The sequence below is a fragment of the Typopeltis vanoorti genome, chromosome 6, assembly GCF_054136105.1.
Source record: "Typopeltis vanoorti isolate ZY-2024b chromosome 6, IOZ_Tvanoo_1.0, whole genome shotgun sequence".
Lineage (NCBI taxonomy): Eukaryota > Metazoa > Arthropoda > Arachnida > Uropygi > Thelyphonidae > Typopeltis > Typopeltis vanoorti.
The window spans coordinates 45,073,527-45,092,284 of NC_143554.1; the positions used below are offsets into that span (position 1 = coordinate 45,073,527).

The following is an 18,758-nucleotide window of genomic DNA, read 5'->3' on the forward strand; positions in this document are numbered from 1 at the left end:
TATTTTGCTCTTTATACAAATAGCTTTACATAGATGGTTAAAATATACATTTTTACAAGGAAATTTTGGTGAATTCCTACTGTAAAAAGTCAATGTTTTTAGATAATTTATTTTAGCAACATCAAATTTTTACAGTACATTGGTATGGTGGGCAGGCTGAATGTTAGATAAGCCAGGAGTCCTCCTCTGAAGAGTAACCATAGTGGTTATTCAAGCCCTTCAGACTGAATGAAGCAAGATGGCGGGCAGTTTCAAACTGGGCAGCAAAAACTGTCTACCATCTATCTAAAATACATAGACATCTTAGGAACTTAAATCAAAAGAGCTAGGCTAGCCTGGTTGACCAAGTGCATAGCAAATAAGTAATTAGTTTGCAAAATATCGGCATTTATGCTGATATTTTTCCGCTTTTCGATCTCTTTGACTGGTTGCCTTTTTAAGTATATTGGGATGTTTTTTTATTATTATTATTTTTTTTTAAATCACAGTATACTAGAACTGAAAAAAAATTAGTCCCAACATAGTTATTGACTTCAAAGCATACAGTCAAAAAATTAATATTCTTTTATGTGAGTGCAATACTTATGCACCAATATTATTGGCAGGAATTCCACCAAAAGACAAACTTAATAAATGCAATAAAATCCTTGATAATGTCACTTCATTTAATCAAAGAACTATTAATAATAATAATAAAAAAAACTCGGGACATGCTTTGCTGGACCACTTAGGATTTGTGGTCTAAGACTACTGATTGCTCTTTAAGACCAGTTGTCGATTCTCTCAGAAGCACTATTTAAAAATAGCCAAGTTTTTTTAATGTTCTTTTTTCTCGCAGATCATTCAGACTTATATCAAAAATGCTGCAGAATTTCTCTTTAAAATTGAAGATATAAAACCCGATGCTTCTGATATCATGGCAAGTTTTAATATCGTCCCCCTGTTCATAAGCGTATCTCTTACCAATACCATGGAATATTTATTTCTTGATTTTATTAGCTGAATTATAGATTTCTTCAAATTTGTTCTAAATTCAGGAAATTTCACCTAAAAAGAGGCTGTAAACAAATAGAAGGAACTTCCATAAGTCCCCCCCCCCTTTATCTCCAATTCTGGCTATCTATTATTTAGATCATTTGAAAGAAAAAGTATAAATTTCTGTAAATTCAAAACCACTGGATGTATTACATTGAGAACATTTTTACTGTTTGGAAATATGCAGAATTACAAGTTTTTCTTAGAAAAATAAATCTGTCGTCTGCATCCTATAATTAAATTTACTTTTGAAAAAGAACCACAAGGAGAATTACTTTTTCTCGACATTTCTTCAAACTTGAAATAGATTGGCTGTCTCAACATCATTATGCCACTAGCCAACTTTCTCTGGGTAGTATATACAGGGCTCCAGAAATAGCAATTAAATCTACTGGTCACAAAAAAAAAAAATTACTCACCCATAGTATGTATTGTGGTAAAAGGTGTGTGTGCACTTGTCCAATTCAATTTTAGCAGCAAAGAGAACATCTAATAACAGAATAAGCATATCACATGCTACTTTAGTTCCACTTGTCTGCTTACTAATTATAGTCTTCATGATACCTCCAAAGAGTCTTTGGACTCTTTGGAGGTATCATGTAATAATAATAATAATGTAACTTGTTCATTTCACTCATCTATCCAAGTACACTGCAGCTGAGTTTGAGAGAATTGTGTAAACAAATGCTTCTTCCAATTGTATGTATGCATCTTATATAATGGATGAGTTACTCCACATTTGAAATATCTGAAGGAACATCTAGAAAAAGACTTGCTACTGAAGTCTTTAATTTCCTTAATTAATTTTTATTTAATGATGTCAATAGTAATCGATGCAAATTCTTTACATTTCATATCATTTTGATGCTGTTCTACTACTTGGCATATAAGTTTTTGAAGTCAGTAAATTGGTTATTGAATTTGGCTTTTAATTTAATTTAACTTTATAAAGAAAAAGTATAATATGAGAGGAGAATGGCCAGTCAGGTCAAATATAATCCAAGGGAATTTTTCTGTTATGTGACAAGCAAGAGGGAAAAAATTATGGCAGGTTGACACTGGTGGATAGTTATGATAGCAGGGTAACCATAGCAAATGATGTAGTGGAATTATTTAATGAACACTACATCAATGTGTATCATAGTGGTGTGAATGATGCTATGCAATATGTAGAATCTAAGGAGGCAAGCTTATTAGGAGAATTAAAGGTGGAAGAATCTAAGATATATCAAGTGTTGTTTGGGTTAGATGTTAATAAGGCTGTGGGAATTTGAAAGAATGTGCAAAAGAGTTTACCATGCTCTTGACCTGGTTATTAAAAGTCTTGCAGTGGGGAAATTCCTAAGGAGTGGAAAGAAGGCAAAATAGTACCGCTCTACAAACATGGTTACTCTGTTCTAGAACTGTGTAACTGGCCTGTATATTGAAGTTGTGATCAGTGTTGAAAAAAGTGGTTAGAAATAGCAAAATACAGGATTCAGTTGATCGACATAAGATTCTCTATGATGGTCAGCATGGGTTTGTGAAGGGCAGGTCTTGTTTTAGCAATCTGCTTACATTTTATAAGGGAGATTCATCAGTGATTTTCTTGGATTTTTCAAAGGCATTTGATAAATTACCACATGACAGATTGGTGTATAAGTTGCTTCACAAGATGGGATTGGATAACAGATTGGTTGGTTGTTAGATTGAATATTGGCTTTCTGAATGATACCAGCAAGTTGTGTATGATGGAGCAGCATTCTCAGAAATGGAAGGTGACTAGTAGCATGCCTCAAGATTCTGTTCTTGGGACCCTGCTGTTTAGCTTATTTGTTAATGATATTTAAGGTGGATTGACTGAGGATCTTCAAATGTTTGCTAATGATGCAAAGTTCCTTACCTTCTCATCTGTTCTTTAGGATGGGTAAAGTCCCTTAATGCGAGGGGGGGGGAGTTACGATGAATTAATGCAACTGGCTCATCACTCCTCTGCTGCATCCCCGGAGGTCAAGTATTCATGACTGTAGATCCATGTCTTCACAGGGCTGGTTTGTCTGTTCTGAGGGATGAAAAACCCGAGTTTCTGGGTGAAAAAAACCTTCTACCACTGTATGAGACCAGCTAATTCACCTTTAGTTGAAAGAGACCAGATCAAGGTTCCTTACATCACAGATGGGAATTGAACCCAGGTCTTTCCAACCAAAGGGCTTTGTTTGTGCCGACTGATCTACAGAGGCTCTTGATGCAAAGTTAGGTAGAATTATCAGGAGTATTACTGATGTTAATTCTCTACAGGATGATTTGAATATACTTTTTTTTGCTCGGACAGATAAGTAGGGGTTGTAGTTTTAAAATTAATAAATGCAAGGTGTTACACTATGAAGTGCAGAGATATAAGGCTACATACTGTATTGGTGGAGCTGTACTTCAGGAAATACAGTGGTATCTCGCTAATCCAAACTAATGAAAACCGCGCTCGTTCAGATTAGCAAAAAGTTCGGGTTAGCGAATTTCCCCACAAGAGGCAACAATAACTAGCGTTTAAGACAAAAATAATCAGATTCTAATGGTACATCAATTTAATTTCGTAAATAAATGAATTAACTGATAGAAAAAATGCTACTGTACTGTAATATAAAACTTAAAAAAATAATACAGTATGCAAGTTTATTTTAGTAAAATATTTAGTTCGTATTTACCTGTATTGTTGAGGATTCTGATTTAATAAAATTGCATAGTTCAGTACATAACTTAATTTGCATAAAAATATCACTTTCTTGTATACAACACACACAAAAAGTTTCACAAAATAACACAAAAAAGTTTTTTTTTATTTCTTTTTAAAAAAGTCACTGATTTTCTTCTGCTTCTTGGAAGCTAAACTTTTTTTGAATGCTTCTTCTCTGGCTGCATTAGCAATAAAATTTTGTAGAATGGTGTATCATTCTGCTTAGCCCATTCTATACACATATTAAAACTGTCAACTGCTTCTTCGTGTTTTACTTTTTTTTTTCCTTCGAATTCTTTATTGTCATCATCGTCTGCTAATTCATTCTGTAGCGTCATATTTATAATTTAAGCATCTGATTTGATTTTGAATTCACTTTCGGTTCTACCCGTAATCCATTCCATAACATCTGTTTGTGAAATTTCAACATTTGGATTTATATTTTTAACCAAATTATGCCCGTTTTGAATATCCGCTTTTTGTGTATCACTGTAGTTATCTTCGTAAATTCTAGAAGGCCACATTTTTTTCCATGACGCTCGACAGCGGTGATTCATGCCGACAATACATTACGTACTGTACAGTGTAAAAAAGCAAATGTGAACACACAATAAATCAAAATAGGCCTGCAGTGTAACCATACAATCGACAGTATGAAAAAAATATATACTGTACTGTAATAATAATAAAATAAATAATAATAGTTAAAATAATAATTATTAAATAAAAATAATAGCACACAAAATAATAATACATAATAAATAAAACTTTTTTTTTTTTTTCAAACCACAGTTCGGATTACTGGAGGGTTCGGATTAGCGAGATTCTACTGTAAATGAGATTCAGGATTTTGGGGTGATGGTAGACTTTTCTCACACCCTATTCTAGCATATTCAGTTAGGTAAGGCAATGTGGCGAATTCATTGACACGTTCCTCCAACCACTCAGTAGTTGTACGAGCCCAATGACAAGGTGCACTATTTTGTTGAACGTTGCACTGTGGTCCAGGTATGGATGGAGATGGTAGGCTACAGGTTATTGAATGTTACAGGTCCCTGTAGCATTCACCAGTCAGTGTTTGTGGAATGATAACCAACAGACCTAAGGTGTATCAGGAAAAAGCTCCCCAGACCATAACACCACCTCCACTGGCCTGTTGAACCCTAACTGTGCAACCAGGGGATAGGACTTCATGCTGTTTATGCCAAATGTGAACCCAGTCATCAGCATAGTGCAATAGGAACAGGACTCATTACTCCAGATGACCTTCTTCCATATGTCGAGGGGTCCATTGCCGACATTCCTTGACCCATGCAAGGCATTTGCTATGCCATCATGGATACCCTCCTTGGGCTCCTGCTGCAGAATCCCAGGTGATGCAAGGTATGGCGCATGGTGCATATGGAAATGGGAATTGCTGAGATACCAGTCGTGACACCTGACACTCACCTCTAGGATCAACGATGAGTGGCTGACCAATGTGTGGTGATGGCATCCAGCAGAAGGGTTCACACCAATGTGAACCCTTCTGCTGGATGTCTGTTCATGGTTAATCCAGTCCTGATACACCCTTGATACAGTAGTATGGAAACAACCAACAAGTGTGGCAGTTTCTGAAATACTGGCACCTGCCCTCTGGGCCCCAACTATCCACCCACAGTCAAATTGGCTTACATCACCACTTTTCCCCATTACTGGCAAATGTTTACTGATTACATACAGAAGGATGAGTGTGCCCATTTATAGTAGCTGCATGTGATGTTGATGTCACGTGGTGCTTCATTATCAAACCAAATATGTAAATTGGTAGGGGAATCCTAAAATGAGTTGCCTCAGTCCTGAAGATACTTCAGGTTGAAACTTTGTTTGCTTACACTTGGATAAAGGATTAAACTAAATTTATTATAGTCTAACAAGTGGAAAAAACTTCCAACATCTTTCTCTAATCCAGAGTAATTTAATAATAAGGTGAGACACCTTTTGGCAACTCGTATAAGTAAATATGACTTCTCCATTACTTCCACCTTAGTATCACCACCTCTGGGTCTGGCTCCCACTGATGAGACCTCAATAAAGGTTAAAACAGGTCTAGTTAGTGGCCCTTCCCTTAATGCATAGCATTATACATGTCTGCATGGAGATGTGCTTTGCATTATGGGAGATACTAAGATGTGATGAGAGAGCTTAGTTCCTCAGTCCTGAAGATACTTCAGGTGCAAACTTTGTTTGCTTACACTTGGATAAAGGATTAAACTAAATTTATTATATTCTTGATTTTTAGTTGACTTATTATACTTGTATAGTGGGTAAAATAAAATCTTAGCCTGGATTAATTTTGAATAAAATACTTTGGCGAAGTGAAGCCTGTTGACTCTTATTTCAGTAACAGAAAGACATGTTAGAGAATAAGTTACTCTTGTCAAGGAATTGGGACAGAAGCTATCACAGAAAAAATAGCTTAAAAAAAAAAAGCATGTAATTGCATTGTCACTAATCAAAACAAATCAGTGCATTTATGGATTAGTTTATAGGAAATACTAATCCAAGCAAGAAAGAAGAGGTTCAACCAGAGAACATGTCAAAAGCCTGTTTTGTGGGTACACTCAAGACCATAATTTTAGCACTTAATTTTCTGGCCCATGTCTTCAAAAAAAGGTAAGCAACTGGATGTGCTATGAACACTTTGTAAAATAATGTCGGTTGCACTATTTTTAAATAACATTGTTATTTGTTATTTTCTTCAATATCTATGTCGGCTGCTGTGCCTTTGTATTATTTTTACTCTTCTTTTGTCGTTATCCTTCCTAAGTCTACTTTAACCTCAAACTCTCTGTTAAGTACTCTTTACCTTATTCTAATCTAATTCGATTAACTTAATCCCCGCTTACAATCCTTTATACTTTCTACAAGTGTTAGCACTGTTAGTGAGAACGCTCTGGAATAGGCAACTCACGGTTACAGTTAACTATCTCCCACACTAACTAAAGAAAAATTTATATTGTTTTTCAACTGCGCCATTCTGAATTAATTTTATAGCACAAGAAGATTAGTTATAACACTTATAGAGTAGATCACTTTCTAAAATAATTACTTAAATACTTAGTCGTAGCAATTTCTCTAATTTAAGCACACAGGTTCAGTTATTTTTATGAGACAGTGTATTGGTCAGAGATCAGGCGATAGTTTTAAGCAAACAAAACATGTTTATTTTATCTTAAGCAACTATATAATCTAATATACAATCGAACAATTTCACTCTGATGTCTATCTTAAGTTCAATTCGTAACCTTACTATACAGACCAGCTATTCACAATGCTTAAACAACTTGCTCTACAAAATATAGGCAATTACTGGCTGTTACAATCTATATTTTTGGCTAACATTCTTCTCAATATATACACTAGCTAATTCTCAGTCTCAATTATTTCTTATAGCGACTTATACAACTAATTTAATAAAATAACGTTCAGCGGACATACAATTCTTAATCACTACTGGGGGCAGCTCATGCATAGGCACTGCAGAGCTGCAGCACCCCCAATTTTTCTCGATACATGAATATATTTATTCAGTTATTTATATTTGCTTGTAATGTTTAATTTTATCATCAACAATCCTATACAATTCTCTTATTTTGTGTAAAAAATAATAAAAATCCATCTTTTAGCACTTAGGAGAGCGAAGGATGCTAACAGCACTGTGTTTACCACAGTGCCATATTGCTACGCATGCAAGCATATGCATGTCATAGTGAGATGCAAGCTTTTAGTGTAATGCGGCACTGTCCACCGTGCAGTTCCACTGTTGTTTATATGCAGTTTGTGCTAGTAGTAGAGTGTTTGTAGTGCTTATCGCGTTTACTCCATCTCTATAAATATTTGGACATTACAATTAAAGAGATAACATTTGTTATAGTTTTTATTTTAGAACATTATTGGGGTTATGATAATGGATTTTATTTTTAAGTAATTTTGAATTATACTAAACTGTATAATTTTATCAATAATAAACAATGTTTTTTCATGTTTAATTTTTTTTAAAATTTTTACCATAATTTTGATATTTTGTCCAAACACGTATATACTGTACTTACAGTGTGTATGCATATTTCAAAAGTTGCAGCACCCCCACGATTTCAAGCCACGAGATGCCACTAATCACTACCTTAACGTTGATACAATAGAATCTACTCACAAATTCGTAGAAACATATACAGTCCTAGTCCTACCAGCTTTGAAGATTTGTGGCGGTCCTGCTGACTGCTATCGTCCTGGTGTAGTCCTCTTCCAAGAATTGTGGCATAGCTCACCGTCGGTTTTGGATCTCCTGTAGGTGGCATGTATCTGGTTGCAAGTGGCATGTTCCGTTACTGAAGTTACATCTCCGTAGAATAATCTGCCTCTCCTGGTTTTCCCCGTGCCTAGGGGTCACATTCAACGAAATCGTGGAAGTCCGAGCAGGCCAATGAACTTTCCGTTTTAGAGGTTCTCAAGACCTCTTTTATATGATTCTGAAGTTCCTTGTTTTAGGGTTGGAGACCCACGAATCTTCTGTAAATAACTGACGTCACTGTTGTTTTGACCTTCAGTTTTGGTAGCAAAATCTCCACATCTGAGAGCTTGACCTTCCCTTTGTTCACTATCAAGTCGCTAACATAATCTTGTCTAATCCTCTTAACTTGAGGCAGAAATACTTTTAACAGTCTTAATATCAAATCAATGTAATGTACAATTTTAACCTTTATAATATTTTATAATTTATGAACAAATTCTGTCATTTATTTTGTTAGTTACCTTTACAAGTTTATAATCAGCATATATCCTTTAAAATACAGTAATGTACAATTTTGTTCTTTCTATATGATTTATGACCTCTGTAAAATCGATGTCGGAAAATTTTTTTTGTAATAAAATTTCACTGTGTCAAATTTTACAAAGGCCCACTCTTTCTCGAAAAAAAAAAAAAAAAAAAAAAAATGTGGATTTTTTTTTTCCCCGTTTCATTTAAATCATTCATCAGTGCTGAATGATTTAATCAAAACAACATTGGCTGTGCAATGTTTGACTTGACATCCGAGCATGGCAAAAGATATGTCTAACTGTGACAAAATTTTGAGTCTATTACCATGCTCTTCCAGGTGGTGGTCTCTTGTTTGCAAATGGCCAGTGAAAAATCATCTGAAACCAAGGTGAGCAAAGAAAGAATAACAGTCCTCATTGCCCTTAAACTGGAAAGAAACATAAGAGAAAACTACTCGTAGCCAATCTAGTATGTCGGCATATGAATATTGTCAGTACCAGTGAAATACACATCCAACTGCTGCAATTGGATGTGTATTTCACTTTTAAAACAGAGGTCATCTAGTTGCTGCACACCTGGATGACCTTTGTTTTAAAAGATCTTTTGTTTAAAGAGTGGCCACTTTGTATGCAATGTCTTTGTGTTGTTGGTATTCCCCCACTTAAGTAAATGAAAGGAATTTAAAATGTGAATAACCTTTTTGATTATTAATTTTCATTTTGTTTTTTTTTTTTGAGGTATTCTAAGGAACATTTAAGAAATTAATCATGGAAAAGTTTACAACCCAACAACGAACCAAAATCATGCAATTTTATTTTGAAAATTAACAACATTTTTGGCAAGTAAATAGTTTAGCGAAGATCTGCAATTAATTTGCCATCATGTTTTCCAGATCTGACAGCTCCTGACCACGGAGTTACTTGAAGGAAAAGGTATATGTGAATAAGCCCCAGACAGTCAAACAACTGAAGGAAAACATTCATGCAGAAATTAGAGCACTTCAGCCAGAAACATTAACAGCTGTCATGGAACATGGCATAGAAAGGGCCCCCTCTTTGGGAAGCCAAAAATGGAAGGCATTAACTTGATGTAGTTTATCATAACTAATTAAAAAAAAAAAAAAAAAAAAAAAAAAAAAAACATGTTCTGTGTTTCATTATAACAAAAAAAAAAATAATTAATTAATAAATAAAATATTTATTAAATGTTTAAATCCCTTTGTGACTTGTGGGCTACCCTGTATATGAATAATTTCTCCATAAATTTATTAATAGTTTTTTTATGTAATGATATATTATGTAAATATAAATGGAAGATATTTGTGCTGCCAATACAATACATACCTTTGATCCTGTATTCTCTCTCCCAACAATTGCTTTTAACAGATAATTTAATATTTTTCTTGGTAAAGATCATTGTGCATTTAAGTGGTGCACTCTGCATTTTCATGCATAAATATACCAAAGAAAATGCCTAACCTCTACCACATCACATGAATCTTAATTTGTAGTGACATCTATTCCCAAAATTTGAAAAATTGTGAATTTGCAACTGTATTAATTTTTTTTCCCCTCAGGTTTCCAGTAACATTATTGTTTTAGTTGTGACTGTATTTAAGAGATGCAGTTGCATGTACATTCTAAATGGTGGCATCTAAAGAGATGCAGCCATTGTTAGAGTATTTGGTTATAATCTGGTGCATTTAAAATTCCTCTGTCTTCTTAAAAGAATTGTGTAAAAATATATCTTCAGTATGTAAACACACCGAAGGTATTTTGGGATATACAAAGCAACTGTGTTTAGTTGAATATTATATCCTCAATTATGATTATAGGTTTTTTTTCTACCAATGTTAATAGCCTTCTTTCTTATCAATATCCTATAGTACTAAGGTGCTGTAGGTTGAACAATCTTCAAGTTTGTGATTACCATAAAGTCGATCATTGTGGGATTAAAAAACAAAACACTATTACCTAACAAACTGTCATTTTTTGCCTGTCACCTAGCTGGGAGATGCTTTTCGTTGCCCACTGTAAACACCACCACCACCACACTGCTTATGGATGCCTAAATTGAATTTAAAAAGTACCATTCTTGGTTTTAGAACAGAACAAAGTTTGAATTATCTAACTCTTGGCCTACCCATGGTAATAAGTGTCAAGTATTATAAGACTTTAGATTTAACCTAATACTTGTAATACAATTATTTCTTGTGTATTTTAATTATTTTATTTTTATCAGCATTATTTATACTTTCAACTCATATACACCTTCTTTGGTGATGTTCAAAAATTGCATGACATGTTTTTCAATTCATATGAACTGCTGGTAAAAACATATTCTGTCTTATATGTTTGGTCTTCTAGTGCAGGCTTTTGGTTACAGTATGGATTACTCGCCCAGGATAAAGCAGTGATCATTGTCAATTCAGTTGGTACTGTCCTACAAATTTCATACTGTATATGGTATTACATCTTTACATTTAATAAAGTAAGTTCTAAATCATCATTAGTGCTAAAATGTCATGTTTCCTTTAAAATTAAAAAAAAAAAAGTCTAATTAATGATTATTTTGCAATTCATTGATATAGTATGTAGTATAGTTTTATATACAATACTATTGTGTTAAATGTTAGTGTGCCATAACCCATCTGGAACATGTCTTTGATTAGTGAAAGGTTTCTTGGTTGAATCTCTTGTGTAACTCAGAAATTTATAAGTCAACTTGTAAGCTTTTCAGCTGGAGGTGATCTGGATCCTCGGGAATTTCATGAATTTTGTGGCAAACTGGCCACAGAATGCAGACTACAGAGAATTAAGCTTACTAAAGCCAAGTTTCTGAACATTCAGCCTGACACACAGAAGTTTCCTATCCTCCCTCTCCTCCTAATATGTGTGAAATGGATGAGATGGATATGTACAGTGTGGGAAAATTATTATTATTTGTTAACCACGCTACCGGCCAAGACATATATATACGTCCAGGTTATCATGGATGCGAAGTGCATATTAAAATTGTAATACCATTGATATTACATTGAAATATATGATGGATACGATGTGTACGAGGATGCGTATTTGATCCATAATGGGCGGTAAGGTGGTTAACCTCCATGTAATCAACAGACTCTTCATGGGAGGCCTACTTAACCAGCAACATGCCTATCGTAATGAGCTTTGAAGTTATTTACACTACGTGCACTAACAGTGCACGCAGGCAATGTATTCCACTCACCAACAACTCTCCACATAAAATATTCACTCCTCACTCCCTTCTTCATATCCCTATACAACTTTCAGTAATGGTCCCTCGTTCTTCCCATCTTAACATCCACTCTTTTTATGATTTCTTCTGTATCGATATGATAGAATTCTGTAACTAACTTGAAGGTCTCTAGCATATCTCCTCTTTTTCTCCTATCCACCAACCTCTGTAATCCACATTCTCTCAAACACTCTTCATAACCAACACTCCAGAGTCCTGATATCACTTTGGTTATTCGTCTCTGGACCCTCTCTAGTGTTTCCACATCATAATGAAAACTAGGTGACCAAACCTGAGCACAATAGTCCATATGTGGTCTGACTAATGCTTTATATAGATGCACCACAACCTCCTTATCCCTACATGTCAATGTACTTTTTATCATAGCAGCAATACAATGTGCAGTTTTTGCAACACATGGGATGTACCCCTAGAATTTCAGTCCACTGTCCACCATCTCTCCAAGATCCTGAAGTACAGCTCCACTAATACAGTATGTAGCATTATGTCTCTGTGTCCCAAAGTGTAACACCTTGCATTTATTAACATTAAAACTGCAACCCCCCCACTCATTTATCCAAGCTAAAAGCCTATTCAAATCTTCCTGTAGAGAATTAACATCAGCACTACTCCTGATAATTCTATCTAACTTTGCATTATTAGCAAACATTTGAAAATTCCCAGTCAATCCACAAGAAATATCATTAACAAACAAGTTAACCAGTAGGAGCCCAAAAACAGAACCCTGAGGCATGCCACTGGTCACCTTCCTTTTCTGAGACACAGCTCCATCATACACGACTTGCTGGTATCATTTAGAAAGCCAATCTACGATCCATCTCCAATATACTATTCATTATCCTCTGCAGCTTGTACATCAACCTATCATGTGGTAATCTATCGAATGCTTTTGCAGAGTTAAAGAATATCACTTGAATTGTATTACATGCTTATCATTTTTTTTTTTTTTTTAAAGACAAACTTTATAAACTCAGGGAGCTATAGAAGCTCATCCATAGCAGACTTGTTTTAGTAATCTTCTTATGTTTTATGATAAGGTGATGAATGTGTTGGATAAGGGGAGAATCATTAGTGAACAAGTCATGAGTTCAGGTCCTAATGTGGGTGGATATGGGTGTTGGTAAAAGCCTGCTATGGATAAACTTCTATAGTTCCTTGAGTTTATAATGACAAACTTTTAAAAAAAATTATAAGCATGTAATACAAATCTTTCCCTTTCATAAAATCTTGTGACAAAATTGATCTAACCTTTCCGAAAACTGTGACCTAAAAAAATTTCCAAAATGACTATTATTTGCATTTTTGCTAGTTAATATTTTCAGACTTTTTCAACCGCATGTTGGAAAAATCTGAAAATCACTGGTTCAGATATCCATTATTGAAAATATCTGTAAAACTGATTTGTTTCAGTGATGCTATTTCTGATTTTTATATGGACATTAGGCATATACCTAACATCAGAAAAGTCCAGAACTAAGAGTATATTGCCATTATATTAATTTGTGGACTTGCTATTATTTGAGATGGAGATAAAAAAATTAATAATGTTAAAATTCTGCATTTTGATCTTTACATTCCTGAAGACGATCTTAACACACATATATATATATATATATATAAAAACAACATTAAAGCAATTAGCACTGTATTATTGTAAGCTACATAATGTCTAAAACTAATTAACCTGCCCCAAGCTGTCTTTTTATGGTAAAAAAAAGTTAAAAAAATAAAAATAATAAACTAAAAAAAAATTGCATTAGCCATTCAGAAAATTCCTGTTTTTGGCATCCAGTTATTAAACTCCTATAGTTAGTCTTGCCACTTTATATTATTCTACTCATTTGCATCTTAGTTCTGTTAATTTTGTGCCTGACCTATTATACTTCTTAGCGCTTCTGTTGACCTTTTTTCATTGAAGTTATTTTGTTTACTTTCAAGTAACTAAGTAATTCACAAACATGTTTTGCAGGAGCTGCAAGTAGGTTAATGTCCCTCCAATTTTCACATTCGGTAAATTCTTTCTTTGGAATTATGGTTATCATTGCTTCTTTTCTGCTCTCTCTCTAGTACTTAAATTAAGAATTGCAATTTTTCAGCAGCAATTTCTTTAGCTGTCTTAAACATTTGTATTATCACTGCCACATTTGCATTCTTCATCTTTTCTGTTACATTTTAATATATCGATTTTAACATATTCAAAATCCATACTTATCAGGGATTCTTCCATTATTGTACTTATCATCAGTCACATTGTTTTTTTACATTTAAAATCTTAAAGTGCTTCCTGTCCATCTTCCACAACCTTAAGTTGTTCAATTAGCACAATAGTTCTTAACCTGGGTGGTAGCACCCCCCACCCTGGGGGGTGCTGTGAACTCTGGGGGGGGGTAAGCAGTTAGAGGATGCTGAGGGGGGGTGGTAAGCATTATAATACTACTAATACAATAAAAGCAAAACATTCTGTATTTAATCTAGCATCCCTATTTATATTGTCTGTCTGCCGATAGCGTTCAAATTTATTCGCTACTTATTTTTTGTAATTTTTACATTAAAAGTTAAATAATTGGGCTACTTTTTGGTCTGAATTTTCTACTTTGAAAATAATTAATTTGGGCTATTTTTAGCCGAATCCACTACTTTTATAAACTTTATCTGTTACTTTTCCTAATGCCCATCTGACAACCCTGGTTTACAGTTTACATCTAGCCCATGGTATCGTGTGGCACACTTCATTGATATTGTGTAGCACTTTGTAACCCATTAAAATGTGTGAAAAAGGTGTAGTCATTATTCAAATGAATATTTAAAATATGGACTCACTCCATCTATAAATAATGAGCAGTTACCAATGTGCTTAATATGTGAAAAAAACTTTCTCCAATGAAGGAATGACGCCTTCAAGAATGATTGATCATTTAAGAACAAAACATCCAAATAAAGCAAAAAAAATGTGGAGTACTTTTGCAAATTAAAAAATTAAAGACTAAATTTAAAAATCATCCTGGACTTAATTGCAAGACGAGATTTTCTGCAGTTCCCAAGTCTAAAATGATGATTTAATATTAGATACAGATTTGGATTGTTATTGTTTCCATCTTCTGACACCGAAAGAAGAACTTGATGATCAGATTCAAAGAGAGACTGAGCTTAAAATACTCGATTGGGTCATAAATCCATTTCTTTCTGATGCCATGTCTGTTCATCTAAATTTATGTGAAGAATTTATTGACTTAAAAAATTATTTTGAAGCTCAAGTACAATTTCAGCAGCATGGGTATGAAAGATTCTGGCCAAACATGCAATGAAATAAAATTACTGCTCTGGCAAGCTTTGGCAAGAAATAAAATTACTGCTCATTGCTTTTCTTTCTTCATACTTGGTCGAGAAAGGATTCAGTGTCATGTTGCAATTGTTATTATTATTATTATTCAGGGCCTCCATGGAGTCAAAAGACTCATCGTGGGAGGTCCTTTCTAAGAAACACAAGTCTATCAAGACTCATCGAGGGAGGTCCCTCCTAGGAAACACAAAGTCTATCATACCACTCCTTAAACGCATTGACTGTTCTCGCTCTCACCACTCTATCAGGCAATGCATTCCATGGTTCAACCACCCTCCATGCAAAGAAACCACTCCTCACCCTCTTTCTCGCAGTTTTTCGTAACTTTTAGGAATAGGCCCCTTGTCATGACTCCTTCCCACTGTTCAACTAAGCAAAAGAACTCCCCAATGTCAACCCTGTAACCACCTCTCAACAGTTTAAAAGTCTCAATCATATCACCTCTCCTTCTTCTATTCACCAAACTCTGCAGTCCACACTCCCTCAGCCGATCCTCATAACTAATATTGTACAGTCCGGACACCATCTTTGTTATCCGCCTTTGTACCCTTTCCACAGTTAATTTATCCCCTTCAAATCCTGGGGACCAGATCTGAGAACAATAGTCTAAGTGTGGTCTGATCAGAGTCTTATACAACAGAATGATAACTCTTTTATCTCTGCCGGTCAGTGTCCTTCTCATTATTGCAGCAATCCTCTGTATTATCTTCACTACCTTTGCAATGTGTCCCCTAAATTGTTAGCAAAGCATCGAAAAAAAACAAGTGAAAAAGGAGACTTGAGACTTCGTTTATCAAACATTGAACCTAATATTGAAAAATCAGCAGGATCTCTTTAATAATAATAATAATAATAATAATAATCTCATCAGGCTCAGAGTAGCCATTAATGATTGGCTTATTAAATACAGTAAGTTTACATCTTTTTTTGGAATAAAAATTAATTTGTATCAAAATCATTCATTTTTAATTAACTATCAGTTCAAATATGTTGATGGTAATTTAGGTTTGCCTAATAATATATTATAATTATCTTATTGAGTCATTAATCTCGTGTAAAATTGAGTAGAGGCCCCAGTCAAAAAAAACAGTTAAGAACCACTGAGTTAGCATGACCATTTTATTCCTTATTGCATTTTTCTTGTTTCTTTCTTACAAGTGTATATTTTCCTTATCATTTTATAAAATTTTCCAATACTTCATTTGGGTTTCTTTTCCCGTACTGTCCACATAATTTCTGTTCTCTTACCAGTCTTTTGCTCTGAATAATTTCTCTGAATTTCTTTAATTCTGATAAAATTTCAAAGATAACTTCAAATTTATGCCTTTCTTGATAATCCAGGTCTTGTTTGATAATCATTCTTTTTTTTTTCTCTTTGTTTCCTTAAATAGTTGATAGCCTGATAAAACTAAAATCCAACATAAGAGGTTTATTATTATTATTATTTATTTATTTTTATTTTATTTTATTTTTTTTGAAGGAAAGTATCTAAGCTCTTTTTGGTCTGCCTCTTGATCATCTTCCTCCAATGATTCCATTCAAGACTGTATTTGGTAATCTCTGAAAGGACATTCTCTGGAGAAGTCTAAACCATCTTAATTACTGTTTAAGAATTGTAGCTATGATATCTTATCTATATATTTAATTCATGTTTGACTTGCTGATTTGTTTTGTGTTCTGACTAGTGAGTCTTGTTTATTTTTCTTAAGCATTTCATTTTGAATGCTGTGATTTTCTGTATCTCGTTCTGATTTAGTCTCCATATCTCAGCTCCACATGTTTCTGTTGGTGTAGTAATGATTTTATAGAGTTTTAGTTGGAGGCTTTTTTGAAATGCTGCTATTTTTCCATATTTTGTTTAATTTATTCATATTAGACCATCCTTTATTAAGTCTGTATTTTACTGTTTCTGTGTTGTTGAGGTTGTGAGTAATGAAACTGCCAAAGTATGTAAATTGCTTTACTTGTTCAAGTATATGATTTTCTGAATTAGTAGTGCACAATACTTGGTGCACCAGTTTAAATTCTTGGTGCACAGTACTTTAAAAAATTCCTTTTATGGGAAACCACCAAGAAAAGGTTTAAACCTATCAGATATTCAGTATTGTGTAGGCTAGTTCTTTTGCTCTAGAGACCAAACATAGCACTTTTACAAGTCACTTTGGGCCCCAAGTTATGGTCTCACCATGAACAATTAAAATCACCTACCACTTAATAAACCTTCATAAATATTCATGCCTATAGTGGCATTTGAATCTATAACCTGTTTGCTGGAAAGTGATAAAACTATTCAACCAGCCTGCCAGATATATGCAATTTGAAAATAAATACCAGGGGAGTCTCTTCAGATTTACTCATAGTCGATAAGGATTTTATGGTATGTGTGGAGAGGTTAATAACACCAATCATTAACACTAATGATTAGTACTCTCAGCAGCCAGTGTTGTACACCTGCAGAAGTGTCAATATTTTTTAGTGTGTGTGTGTGTGTGTGTATTGTCAAATAAAACAATTCATATCATTACATAAGAATTGCTTTGCGGATCATTTCACATCACCTTTGATCATTTTTTTTTATGTTCGAATTTAAGGGGTTCAAATTCTGAATCACTTTTGTTGGCATGTTTAAAATCAGCTTAAAAATCGACATGAAAAAACAGCTTTTGTTACGCTCATACACAATGCAATCTATAGAACAATATTTGAAACAACTGTCTAAGAGGCACTGACTGTTGAAAGTGAATTTCTCTGTGAGGCCTACCTTTCACGGGTGGGCCTCACAGAGAAAGTCACTTTCAACAGTCAGTGTTATATAATCCAAAACGCACAGCCTCGGAGACCAAACTTGTTTCTAGCCATTTCAGGCTTGTAATAGTCACAGTTGTGATTTCACATCATGGGATCACATTTATTTACCACTTATAGGTTTCACAAATGCCCATGCCAGCAGTGGTATTCAAACCCGTGGCCTATTGACTTAACAACCATACTGGCCAATATACATTTACTAATCTACTGATGCCATTTGGGCTGTGGTAACAAAACTAAGACTGATGCTTCACAGCATGATTTGCAGTTAATAATAAACATTAAAGATGATTATTAGTATCTAAATACTTTTAACAGTATACTGTATGCTCTTGCTTTCAGTGTAATTAAATAGCACTCATTATGGAAGATTTATGGATTCAACTCCTACTTACATTTTAAAAAAATTGAATAACATTAATATTCTATGTTTTGACCTTTATATTATTATTATTATTCGGGCAACTCCATGGAATTTGAAGACTCATCACTGGAGGCCCAATCTATCCACACTAAGACTGATGTGACAAAAAATCTAGTCCTCACATCCCCTACTAACCACACCTTTATTCAACTTCCAGGGATGACCCCACATTCTGGTCCCTCTAGCCAAGTGCTGAAACATTTCCCCTGTATCTATCCTATAAAACCCTTTAAGCAACTTAAACGTTTCTATCATATCTCCTCTTTTTCTCCTATCAACAAACTTCTGCAATCCACACACCTTCAATCTATCTTCACAGGGAACATATCTTTGTCATGGGCACTGACCTCTGAAT

At 34.2% G+C, this 18,758-nt stretch overlaps 1 protein-coding gene across 4 annotated transcripts in view; it reads left to right on the forward strand.

Annotated features, from left to right (window-relative positions):
• Positions 1-18,758, forward strand: part of LOC150105417 (sugar transporter SWEET1-like) — a 161,261-nt gene that overhangs the window by 31,883 nt on the left and 110,620 nt on the right. For all 4 annotated transcript variants that reach the window (XM_090394790.1, XM_090394792.1, XM_090394793.1 and 1 more), the window contains exon 3: positions 10,913-11,036. In XM_090394790.1, the coding sequence (XP_090250916.1) occupies positions 10,913-11,036 (124 nt within the window). The remainder of the gene's footprint in view (positions 1-10,912; positions 11,037-18,758) is intronic.